At 34.0% G+C, this 12,508-nt stretch overlaps 1 protein-coding gene across 14 annotated transcripts in view; it reads right to left on the bottom strand.

Moving 5' to 3' along the window:
- Window positions 1-12,508, bottom strand: part of HDAC9 (histone deacetylase 9) — a gene marked incomplete at both ends in the record, with an annotated part of 409,639 nt that overhangs the window by 334,384 nt on the left and 62,747 nt on the right. For all 14 annotated transcript variants that reach the window (XM_084230504.1, XM_084230512.1, XM_084230510.1 and 11 more), the window contains 3 exons: window positions 6,397-6,614; window positions 7,009-7,219; window positions 10,700-10,819. In XM_084230504.1, the coding sequence (XP_084086630.1) occupies window positions 6,397-6,614; window positions 7,009-7,219; window positions 10,700-10,819 (549 nt within the window). The remainder of the gene's footprint in view (window positions 1-6,396; window positions 6,615-7,008; window positions 7,220-10,699; window positions 10,820-12,508) is intronic.

The raw sequence follows: 12,508 nt of genomic DNA, 5'->3' as shown, positions 1-12,508 counted from the left end.
TCAAAATACTCACATGGTTTAATTCCCCAGATATTTTTCTTTCGCCTATTTTCTTACCTCATAGTCATGTCCAACTATTGTTTTTCTCATTCAATAAAAGTGTCTCTGACTAGATTAACAGTGCAGAGTGAAAAGGAAAGGTGGAGGTCCTTTCCTTGGTCTTTAAGTCGTGAAAGCAGCACTGGGAACATTCATGAATGTTACACATTAATCCACTGAAATGGTCATTTAGTTTCTTTTCCAAACACAGGATTTCATCACATCTAATAATAAAGCAACAATCATTTTCTGTATATTATAAGCCATCAACTTGTAATTATATAGTGAAATGCTTCTATATGAATTCTCTGTGATGATGTAAACTGGTCTTGTAGAGTAAGTGGTTTTTATGAGGCCCACTATATACCTACACAGATCTATTTACATTGGGCTAATCATGTAGAAATAGCATCTATTTAAGGGTAAAGTTAGAGTTTCTTTTATAAACCTCTATAGATAGATAAATAATCGAGGAGGCTTTTTACTGTTATAAAATTAAGACTGCCTTTCAATTCTTGCTAAAGTTTTTGGACATACTATCCATCTAATGGGCAAAATGTAATCCTAAATTGGTGATTAAAGACCCTGCATGGAAACAAGCTGTCAAATGGATACAGAGAAATTAAACTTGACAACAGTAATGCCTACTTTCCTAAATGAAAGCCCAGTTCAAGTTTCTGCTCATCCATTTCTCAAAACTTAAAGCAATGCATTTTCCAACCACCCATACATGAGATGCCAATATTTGCATTTCAGTTGAACTTGAAGAAGTCAGTAGACTTTCAGCTTTAGGCTTGCTCAGAACTCTTCTGAGATGAAGATTTCGGCCCAATCTTAAAAAAAAAAAATGGCAATATTACATGGAAGAAAGGAATGAGATGTGGCCTGGCTGTGGTTGGCTCTGTAGTGCATTCATACTGCACCACTGGAAAGTCTTATAATCAAACAGTTCAACCATCAGGTCCATATAAAAAGACTTCCCAGTGAGTAACTGGACGGAGGGCAATGTGTGGAAAGTTGGAAAGCAGGGTTTCTTTATCCTGGCAAGTCCAAAACATTACTAAATAAATAAATAAATAAATAAGATGAAATTCCTTTGATTTGTCTCTGAAATTTATTTTTAACTGTAAGTTTTCTACCTTTAGCAAAAATAAAACTAGGAAAACCCTGTTTCCTGCTCGGTGAAAAAAAAAAAAAAAACACTGAAATCATAAGCATCAGTAGTTATGGAAAAATAATTCCAATCTATCGGAATTCCAGATTTCAACCGCTAAACCTGTCATTATAGTCAGCTTAATTAGAGACCCTGAAAATTAACTTTCTTGATATAAAAAAGTTAGTTTGAGAAGATAATATACATAAGAACTCAAGCCTGGTGTTCTGGTTCAGAATAAATCCTACATATAAAAGAGTTGATATTATTTAGATGCTCCTTTCCCTGATGTGTCTATAAAGAGCTGGGGAAGTACACAGTGCATTAAGACAGGAGGAAAAGATACAGTGTGATAAATAAACACAGAAAACAAAGCAAATATTGGTACATGGTTCTTATGTAATTATCCTTAAATATTTAATCTTCCCTCAAGGGCAGTATTACCTTTATTAAAATGAAATTAATATGAAGTGTTTACCTGTCATTTATATAAAGTGTGACTTTAAACAATGTGAACTTTTTAGAATACACAAATCTACATAGTTGCTATTCTTCAAATTACTGATTTGGGAAAAATATACACTTTGCTCAATAGTGCACAAAAGAGTTCTATTTTACAACTACCTTCAGGGCCACTTTCTTTATACGGAAAAAAAAAAATAACACACAAACACACACACACACACACATGCCTGCTATGTTTGTATGAGACCACAGGCTTGAAAGCATATAGTCCCCTGGACTGCTGTGGATGGATAATCAGGGACAAGGAGTGGGTATGAATCATCAGGGCTTGTGGAGAGTAACATTTATGTTAGAGAATTGTTTAAAGAAAAAGAAGACAATAGATACTACTTAAACAAAGGATCAAGTTCCCGTCCAAAAACTAGCAAAAGCTCTACATTTCCTCCAACTCAGCATTTGAGCATAAATACATTCATGCCTTGCCTGTCAAGACATAATATCTACCTGTTTTAATAAGAGCAAGACAGGACATCTGCTTGCCCTCCCCTTTACTAGTCTTGTCATAGATATATTTTTATTATGATAAAATAGCATTCATGTCAAAATGCTTAAGTATCATAGTAATAAATATATAATAAATACTTATATCTAGAGTGAACCTTGACATATAGAAGGTATCATCTGATGATTTATGTGGAGGTTTTTTTTAAGTGTTGGCTGATACCCAGTCACAGGAATTCATAAGATATTTATCACATACCATATTAAAAGAAAGAGGAGAGAGAAGAAAAAAGGAAAAGTAGATTAAAAATGTATTTAAAAAGTATAAAAAATAACTCATAGTGGTAACTTAACAAGTCTCAAGTCTTACTTCCTCCAAAAAAATTCCTTCCTCATGTCCTCTATCCTAATGCTTAACACATTGTATTACTGTTTACTTGAATATTTCACTCCCTTGCTCTGTACACTGTAAGGTCCTTGAGGACATTGTTGCTTTCATAGTATCTAAAACAGTGTCTGGCTCAGAGAATTGAAAATGAGTTGCTCAATAGTCACATGCGTGAATAAGTATTTTATATTTTTGAACAATTCTTAAGCTTTCTTAAAATGCTGCCCATATATGGATTCAATAAAATGAACTGGAAAAATAGGTTATTAGAAAAAGGCATTAAATCTACGTAAAATAGAAACTTAGGTATAAAACTAATACTATTAATACCATAACAGAAATACTTCAAAGAATATCATCATTGCAGGGAGCAAAGAGTTTTATGTTAAATTATGTCACAACAAAAATGCCTAAGGATACTTTAGAAATTTTGTGTATATCATTCAGAGAGTTGATATGATTCAAGATCTGCTCTTTTATTAATTAGGCAGTGTTCAGCATGCGCCTTCAAAAATCCTGGAAATGTCCAAGTAACTAATGTGTGTTTTGTTTTTGTTATTTGTAGTTTTATTTTACCAGTAAATCTGTGGCAGTATTTAAACTTGAAATGGGTTTAGAATAACATCACTATACCCTTTAATTTTTTCATTTGCTATTTTATATTTATGGGGAAGATCTATTTTAGAGCCATTTTTTTCTTATTATTAAAACAATAGATGCTGGCAAAAGCAACAGTCTCCTCTTGGTATTTAACAAAAAAATTCTTTTGAGAGTCATCATTTATGAAAGTACCACATATTAGCAATAGAAATTGTTTAATTCTTTGCTCAATTTGTTCATTACTTCAAAAAAAATTGAAAGAACAAATGTTAAGACTATGATTTTCTTATTAAGTTTCTCAAAACACTTTCAGTGAAAAAAGAATAACCAAAATGATAAATCATTCTGACAGGTTTTCCACTTACCTTTCAAGCATGTCCCATTATTTACTGGTAGGTATAACAAATAATATATAAACCCTACCAGGTGTATTTATTTCTACTTAAATTAGTAAGCACTCATACCATGGTCTTATAAGGCAAATAACTCTTACCACACAAATTTTTCATGTGACTGTCATTAGAGTATCAGCCACAGCAGGTAAATTAACAAGTATGGTTAATAACATTTATATTATCAAGCTATAATAAGCATAAATGAATGCATTCAAATAGTAGCAATATAAGAGATAGTCTCCAAACTTTTACATCAGTCATTGTATAAACTTGTTCTGAAAAATACAGTTTTGTTTCAGATTTTTCTAAAGATAATTAGCAGTAAATATTGTGAGCTTATATTTTCTGCTATAACAAATAATAAATAAATAGAGAACACATTTTTATGATACCAATGGCTTGACTCCGTTTGAATAGCATTAATAACAGTTCATCCATGATCATGGGGAAAAATGACAAAGTTGCTGTGGTTATTTCTCAGTAATAGATATTTTAAATGTTTGGATTGCACAGATATATTATTATACAGAAACCTGTTAACTTTTGGCATTTAAGTTATAACCATCACCTAGTAAGAAATAACTGTTTTCAGCACCTCCTGGAAAAGGGTGAACAGTAGCAGTAATTCATCTCTTGATGGTTCTATTATGAGTATTTTACAATAAGACAGAGGTTCAAAATTTTCTCTAATAAGATTCTACTCCATTCCCTTAGACAATTGAGGGCAGGTGAAATATTTTCAAAATCTGGAGAATACCCAATGCGCATATGCCATTTTGATTAAACATATGGAATACATACTTGGAGAAAAGCCAACTGGAGACCTGCTTGAGTAATCTAAACACCCAAGCTGAGAGGGGTTAATATATAAAGATCAGCTTTGTACTTTGAAGTTTTCTGGACTTCATTTTACCTAATTAAGACAAGATTTAATAATCAAACCACTGTACAAACATGTACCTAAAAGTATAGGTTTGTTTCTAATTTTGGGATGAATTCTTAACAGATCCAAAGAATCAGCTCCACATGGAGAAAGACTCTGATAAGATTTGCTTTTCTCATTGCTAAAATGCAAATGACTGCTTTTCATCTTAGTTTCTTCCATGCGACTAAGGTTAGTATCCGCCTGTCAAAATCTCAAGTGTAATAATAAAATATATAGATTCTGATATTAGCATATGATCTGAGTCTGAAACAGTGGCAACTCAGGTCATAAAAACTGTACTTCAAAATACTCTTAAAGATATTCATACAAATCATTTGTTGACCACAATTTCAAAGAGGTCAATTTACCTATAATAGAATATACACATCCACATATTTCTAGGAAATAGAACTGAGGTACAGAAAGTATATCTTTCTCTTCAATCCAATATCAAATTCCAAATCCAATATCTAATTCCAGATCAAATTATTGGTAGATAAAAAGTAACATTCATAATTTTAACAACATATAAATTTTACTCTACAAATAGTGGACAGCTTTTCAAGAATGTCTGGTAGTTTTAAGTACTGATAGACCACAAAACCAACAAATATATTTCTATTATGCTATAGCAAATATATGCAGAGACACTTTCAAGTCAACGAGTATTGAACCATTCTACAAGAAGGAAGTTGGTTCTTTTTTGATGAGACTAATTTGATTAACTTAGAGAAATTCTGTAGTAATAAAAAAGTCACTCATCTGATTATATAGAGTCTGCAGTATAGGGATGCCACGGCCACCCAGGCTACTCAATGTCACACACATATACATCATCTCTGAACTTAGCAAAGAGTGGGGCTGGAAGGATTTCTGTTCATAATATGATCTTCAGCCGATGCTCCCCTCATGGCTCTGCCTTGTTAAGATGGAGGTCAAAGAGAAGACAAAAACCCTAGCCCCACTTGCCATAAGGTGAGCACATGATAAAGACACTTTTCTTTTATTGCATTTAGAAAGATGACAGCATTTTGCCCATGAGGTGGTTGTTTCGTTTATATCACAGTAAATCAAGCATTTAAAAACTAAGCCAATTTTAGCTCTTTATGGGTAAACGGTGCATCATTTCTCAATATATCAGTTAAAAGACACTTGTAGATGACCCAATAACAAAGAAGAGCGCAGAGAATCCTGATTTTTATGATCTTAACATTTTCTATGAATAATTAATTCTATTACTAACAAAGTTCTGCTTTGTAAATCTACCACAGCAGAAAAGTACAGACCAGTCTTGCTTACAAGTTCATAAAAAATGTATTACCCTTCTGTCTGATATCCCTATACTTTTTTTTTTTGGTGACTATTTTTGTGTGGTTGTCTCAGCAGGAGAACTCCTAAGGATGTGGTGTGATGCCGACATTTGCTGTCTAGCCACAAGAAGGCTGCCAGAATGAAATTACCACAAGTTTCTGAGAAACTACTTCAAACACTGGAATGAAGCGTGGCATACTAAAAAATAAATACAACGTGGATACCTACAAGTTGCTGAAAAATACCTTATTGTCTAACCTTGTCATTATTTGCACCTGTGCAAACTTTTTGACATGTAAGTCTACCACATTTGACCCTGACTCAAGCCTTTTCTGCAATACCAAAAAACTGAGGCTTTTGCACATTTTTGCGCATGTGCCTGTATGCACTAATGTATTAAAATAGGAACACAATCATAGCAGACCTTTCTAATGTATGATATTGTACAGATTTCCCATGAATAAAATGAGTGTCTCAGAACCCTGACTACAGATTAGGATAGAACTCTCCTTTCAACTGTGATGGGTACCAACTTTCTCCTATCGTCTACCCACAGCAATGAAGAAAACACCAATTTTCAAACTGTGGAATGACACTTTGACATGGTTTGGGGGCTTACTTTGTTCATGTGGATCTGCTGTTGGTATTGCTTCTGCTTCTCCAAAAATTGCTGGTGTTGCTGCTGAATGACCAACTGAGCCAATGTGCTCTGAGGCAAAGGTGCAGACTGGGTTCGATTCAGGGGTCTGTGACGGGGTAATTTGTGAGGACCTCTAATGCCAGGTGAAATTCTCTCTTTTGTTGCCAAAGGAGACTGAGGATGTAAGGGAACTCCACCTGAAAAAAAAAAAAAATATATATATATATATATATACACATACTAACACACACACACAAAATTCTATTTAAGAAAAGACAAGAAGTCACAGAAAACAGCCATATGGGATATATTTTTTAAAAAGTACTGACACCACTGGGCAAAGACCAGAAGGAAGTTAACTTGGGTGGGGGGAAGGCAGAAGTGCCAAAGCTGTGGACAGTAGATGTCTGACCAATGACTCACCAGTAGTCCGCTCTGGTATGTATGAAAGTTAAACAGGTGAGGGATTTTTTTCTTTCTTTTCAGATATCTAGCCTTTCCCAAGACTCTTAAGTGAAAGAGACATTACAATGGATCACTGATAAAATAAAAGCGCTAAAGTGATTTGCAAATGGTGCCATTATTAATTACCAGTCACAAGAAGTTTTTGTTGTCGCATTTGTTCTTTCAATAATAAATGCTGCAGGAGAGCTTGGTGGCTGCTGTTGGGCTTTCCTTCTAAAGCGACATGCGGATGGCTTGAAGATGCTGAGATGCTGCCTCCATACTGCCCAGGCAAAGGGACGCTTTGTCTGAGTGTCTGGGTCTCACATTTCTGTTTTTCTTTGAGTGAACTTGAAGCCTGTTTCAAGAAATCAAGAAGATATTAAATCCTTTTGATCCATGTGGGTTTAAGGCTGTACATCATCAAATTAATTTCTTATTCTATGACTCTTACCTTCCCCCAACTTCCCCAAATCTTTCACCTTCTTCAACAACTGAATGGGGAAAAAGTACCACAGTGTGTATTTTAAATTAATTGCATTAACAAAGGAGAAATAAATATAGAGTTGCACACTGGAGACAGTTTAATATGGGGCATCATCACTGAACTTTAACTTTTTTTTTTTAAAGATTTATTTATTTATTTATACAAGCACTGGGTACAGTCAGAAGCGCGGGAAGGTGAGAGAATTCACCAAAGCCATAGCAGGGAACAGAACAGGCAGACTGATGAAATACACAGCTGAGGGGAGCAGCGGGCACAGCAGGAGAGGTCTGTTGTGCCATGTGGGACCCTTGCCAGCAGCTGGGGATCGAACTGGCGCTGCAGAGGCTGCTGACAGCTTCTCAGCCCAGTGCTCAATTGCTGCGCCACCAGGGCAGCCCCTAAGTTTTTTTTGTAATGTTAAGAATGATGCTAACATCAGACTTAATAGCTGGGAAGATTACTTCAAAAAATATTGTAATGCATCACTTAAGATGTATTTGAAAGGCAAAATTTATTCAAATTGTTAAATTTGAATTCATTCTTTCTCTCTATGTCTTCTATTAAGTTCACAGACATGTACATTTCCAGCATTTAATTTTTTAAATAAAATTCTTGAGATAACATAATGAAAGGTTGCATAAAATATACGGGAATTTGATCTAGACATGTATTTCATATTAATTCATAACAGATCTCCATATCTCTAAATATTAAAAATGACACTCCAGATAGTTTTGTTTAATAAAGTAAACTACAAATGAAATTAGATCTCAAATAAAAATGCTATTAAAAACTTGAAATGTATGACAACATAGTAATATGGCAATAATAATTATATCATCAGTAGTAATAATGAATTATCCTACTCAAAGAACTTAATGAATGGTGGTAATTTTGGTATTACAAAAGCAGAAGTCTAATACCTCAAAATTATGTGGCATGTTTCTTTTCAAAACTCATGTTTCATCGTTCAAAATTGCTGTGCACCAGGGAAGCAAAGCAATTTTCAGCGATGGAGAAATTGAAGGACAAAGAGGTAAATGGTTTGTCTTAGTCACACTACAAGTCAATGCAATGTTTAATCTAGAAGTGATTCCTTCTCCTGGCTTTTTTCCTTAAAATATCCCACTATTCAGTGGGGAAATGCAATATTAGATATTCCTTTGCCAAAGCAATGCTAAACTTGAAAAATTAATTTTGATTGCCTCATCTACACCAAAATGGAAGCAAATAAAATGGAATTTCTATCCAAACCACACTGGTTTATTTATCCAATGGTACCAAATTGTATTACCATTGAAACATTAAATGGTCTGCCTTTAGCACCTGGTCCTTTGAAAAAGAATTTTTCCTGACCACATGAAAAGTGGAGTATGTTTGTGTTAGCTGGTAGGAGTGACTTAGATTATTCAAAAAAGAATGGAATAATATTAAAATGCCTATTTGAGGCCTCCCTGGTGGTGCAAGGGGTTATGATGCAATATACGAAGCTGTCCGCAACCTCTGCAGAAGGAATTTGATCCCCTGCCGGCTAGGGAGCAACCCACATGGCGCAGCAGACCTCTCCTGACTTGCCCACTGCTGCCCTCAGCAGTGTATTTCAGTTAGTCTGCCTGTTCTGCTCCCTACTCTGTCTCTGGTGAATCCTCTCACTCCCCAGCCCCCACATCTCCAGCCTGTACCTGAGCTCTTATATGCATAAATAAATAAATCTTTAAAAAAATAAATAAAATGCCTATTTGTATGCAATAAGAAGACCGTGTATTAGTATTTGTTTATCATCAGAAGAGATAGGATAGAAGAAAAAGATTTTAATAATTAAACATTTGAAATATTGTCCCTGTATATTTATGTTTAGTTTCATCCTTACTTCCTTTTTTCTTTTCACTAGCACCAATTGTTTACAAATGTTTCATGTGGAATTTCAGGAATATAGCTATATTCAGGATTATTTTTTTAAAGTTTGAGATTTTTTTTAAGATTTATTTATTTTTATACAAGAGCTGGGGTACAGGCCAGAGGCACGAGAGCGAAAGAGGATTCACCAGAGTTACAGCAGGGAGCACAACATGCAGACAATAGAAGTACACTGCCTAGGGGAGCAGCTGGCGCGACAGGGGCGGTCTGCCACACCATGTGGGATTCTTGCCGGCCAGCTGGGATCCAACCCGCAGGGACAGCTTCACAGCGCAGCGCTTAACCCAATGCGCCACCGGGGAGGCCCTATATTCAGGATTTTTAAGCCTCTATTCAAATCCCCAATATGAAACAACATCTAAATTTTTTTCTGTCCTCACTGGTATAAGATTACTGTATCACAGAAAATATCATTATACACTATCAAACATACCAAATATAATAAGATCACACTTAAATTGATTTTATAACATGTATTGAACACAAAAATAAATTTTATTAAATATGTCACTATAGATGTGCTTTTACATAAATTAGCGTAGCATATACAGGTCTTATACTCTGAAAAGAAATCAGTTACAAAATAGTCAACGCTATAATCTTCTGACATGGGGATACTGTAAAAGATAGGAATTTGACACACCAAACTCAGTGGAAGACTTGCTGCTAAAGATTGGCAAAACTGGTGACAAAAAGACCAAAATTCCCTTTAAATTTAATGTATTCTATGACCTTAATTTAATTTACTACTATTTCATGAATGGATTATTCTAGGTAGAGTTTACAAATCTTTTAGGAAATATGTATAAAATAATTACTGCTATCTTCTGCCAGTAAGACATTTTACCTCCAAAAGATCATATTTCAATTGTCAGGACTTTTAAAGAATTGATTCACTTTCAATCTCCTGAGAATAGTTCTTAGAGAGTTTTTCCAGATATGTATTCTTCAGAGTCAGTAACTTAAATTCCTCAAATAAAGTCATACACAAAATAAATTCTATAAACATATGCTGCTATGCCTTACAAACTACACCTCTCAGCACTGGCCTGAGTTGAGTTCTAGGTGTGCTACTTACTGGCTCTGTGATCTTGGGCTTTTAAACTTTCCAAGTCTCAGCTTATTCTGTCAAAAGGTGTCCTGTAACCTCTGTTTCATAGGTTGGTTGTGTGGTGCTACTAAAATAATCCATGCAGAGAGTGCTTTCTTATTTTAAATTATAAAGCATTACACAAATGTTAGCTATATTTCATGTGTTATTGTGTCACCCAGTATAATTCTTTAATTTGAAATTAAACTGTACATTGTAGTAAACAGTGAGAAGTTGGCTCCACCAAGTGTCTCTGAATTCTAAATATACAAAGAATGAACCAGAGTGGCTCTATGAAACTATCACTAGAATTGGTTTAGGCTGGAACAATGTCAATAACTTACATTGAGCTGGGCTGGCACTGCTGGAAGTCCCAAGGTAATGTTGGGTAAAGAAGGAGAGGTATAAAGACTTAACAGGTTCATGGAATCTTCATGAATTAGAATGCGTTGTGAAACTATCTGCTGTTAAAAATAATGAAGAAAAGAAAATGAAATTGAAGTCTCAAAATACTGTATTACAAGCATCATTGTGAACATTTTTTCTGTAAAATGTTCACATTTCAGAAAATAGACTATATTATGAAAATTAGTCAAAATATTTCCATTTTTAAATAAGCATTTTATGATTTCTAGATACAAAATTTATTTGTAAAAATTAAATTTAAAAAGAATTTTCTTTATCAGGCATAAATATAAAATCTGAAGAATGTCTGTTTATTTGGCAATATTCATTATTCAAATTCTAGCTTTATGGAATAGAACAATGTGTTTGCCATCAATATGTAAAGTACATGAATTAAACTGATTGCATCTTATATATACATTTTGTATTACTGAGTGATAAACATGTATAATCAGTGCTATAAATCATGATCTTTGTGAGGGCTAATTGTCATTTTATTTTATTTATTTTTTTATTGTCATTTTAGTGATAGGAAAACTCACACAAGAAAACCTTAGATTGCATACCAACATATAAGACTTCTATTATAACTGACATTTTTAATATAAAAAAATCATGGACAACTTTTTTCATTCATTCATATTTATAAATGAAAGGAAATGTTACATGTTATGAGTTCTCTACAATAGCCTCATTTACACTGAAATACCTTGAACATTTTGGTATCACAGTCCTTTTTACAACACATACCTTTATTTAATCCAATACTTAGAGTCATGTTTTCCCACATGTGGCCTAATATGGTTGCTTGAATTACATTTTCTGTTTAACTCTTGCTTCCCTCCCAGAACTCATACAATAAGAGTTACAAAGGTCTTATTAGACTAGGGAACTCTGGCCTGATATGGTCCCCAAGGGAACAACATCCCTGAAAAAGAATACTCCATGTAACAGTATGACACAGTGACTGCTTTCTTCCCAAACAAAAAGCATATGGGACTCCAATAATAGACCACCTCCAAGAGGGATATTGCACACACGGGCTTTGACTTAAGTAAATATAATAACTTGTCAAGCATGTTTGGGGGAGCTGTAGATTTTCCCCTGGACAAACCTGGGATATCAATTAACTGAGGAAAATATCATGTGCTAATACAATGCAACCTCAGAATGTCACTGAAGAGTGATGCACCACCAAAACACAGGATGTTATTCCAAAACATCACCTCAGTCATACATTTGTTTGGAGATGAGTAGTAGCCTTAACATAATAAGAGAGCAGAAGGTTAAATGTGGAGTTTTCTCATTGCAACTTGGAACTCCAAGCTCTCAGATCTTTTTCCTCCAAAGAGTAAGCCATATTTATGCATGGAAATCAAGAGGTACATTGAAACAATATTATAGTAACTTTATAATTAGCTTTTTACTTAAGTAAAGTTAGTTGTCTAAACTGCCACCATAAAGAGTGTTGGAAAATATTTTATCATTGCAATTTGCAGGGTTACAATTTTAGGAACTATCAACAATTGTTTTACTCTAATTAAAATGATAAGCTACTATTCTGGTTACACTAGTATCATTTTAACATAAATTTAAGAATATATAAATTTAGAACATATAAATGAACAAGAAAAAAGGAGGTAGGGAGAAGTAAAATTATTTTTAAAGGTTAACTGGCAGCAAGTAGTAATTTATAATAAAGGAATATTTCATTTCATTCACTCATCTGTATTCATAGGATAGAAGTA

This window comes from Talpa europaea, assembly GCF_964194135.1.
Source record: "Talpa europaea genome assembly, chromosome: 3".
Classification (NCBI taxonomy): domain Eukaryota; kingdom Metazoa; phylum Chordata; class Mammalia; order Eulipotyphla; family Talpidae; genus Talpa; species Talpa europaea.
This window is presented reverse-complemented; position numbering and strand designations above follow the sequence as displayed.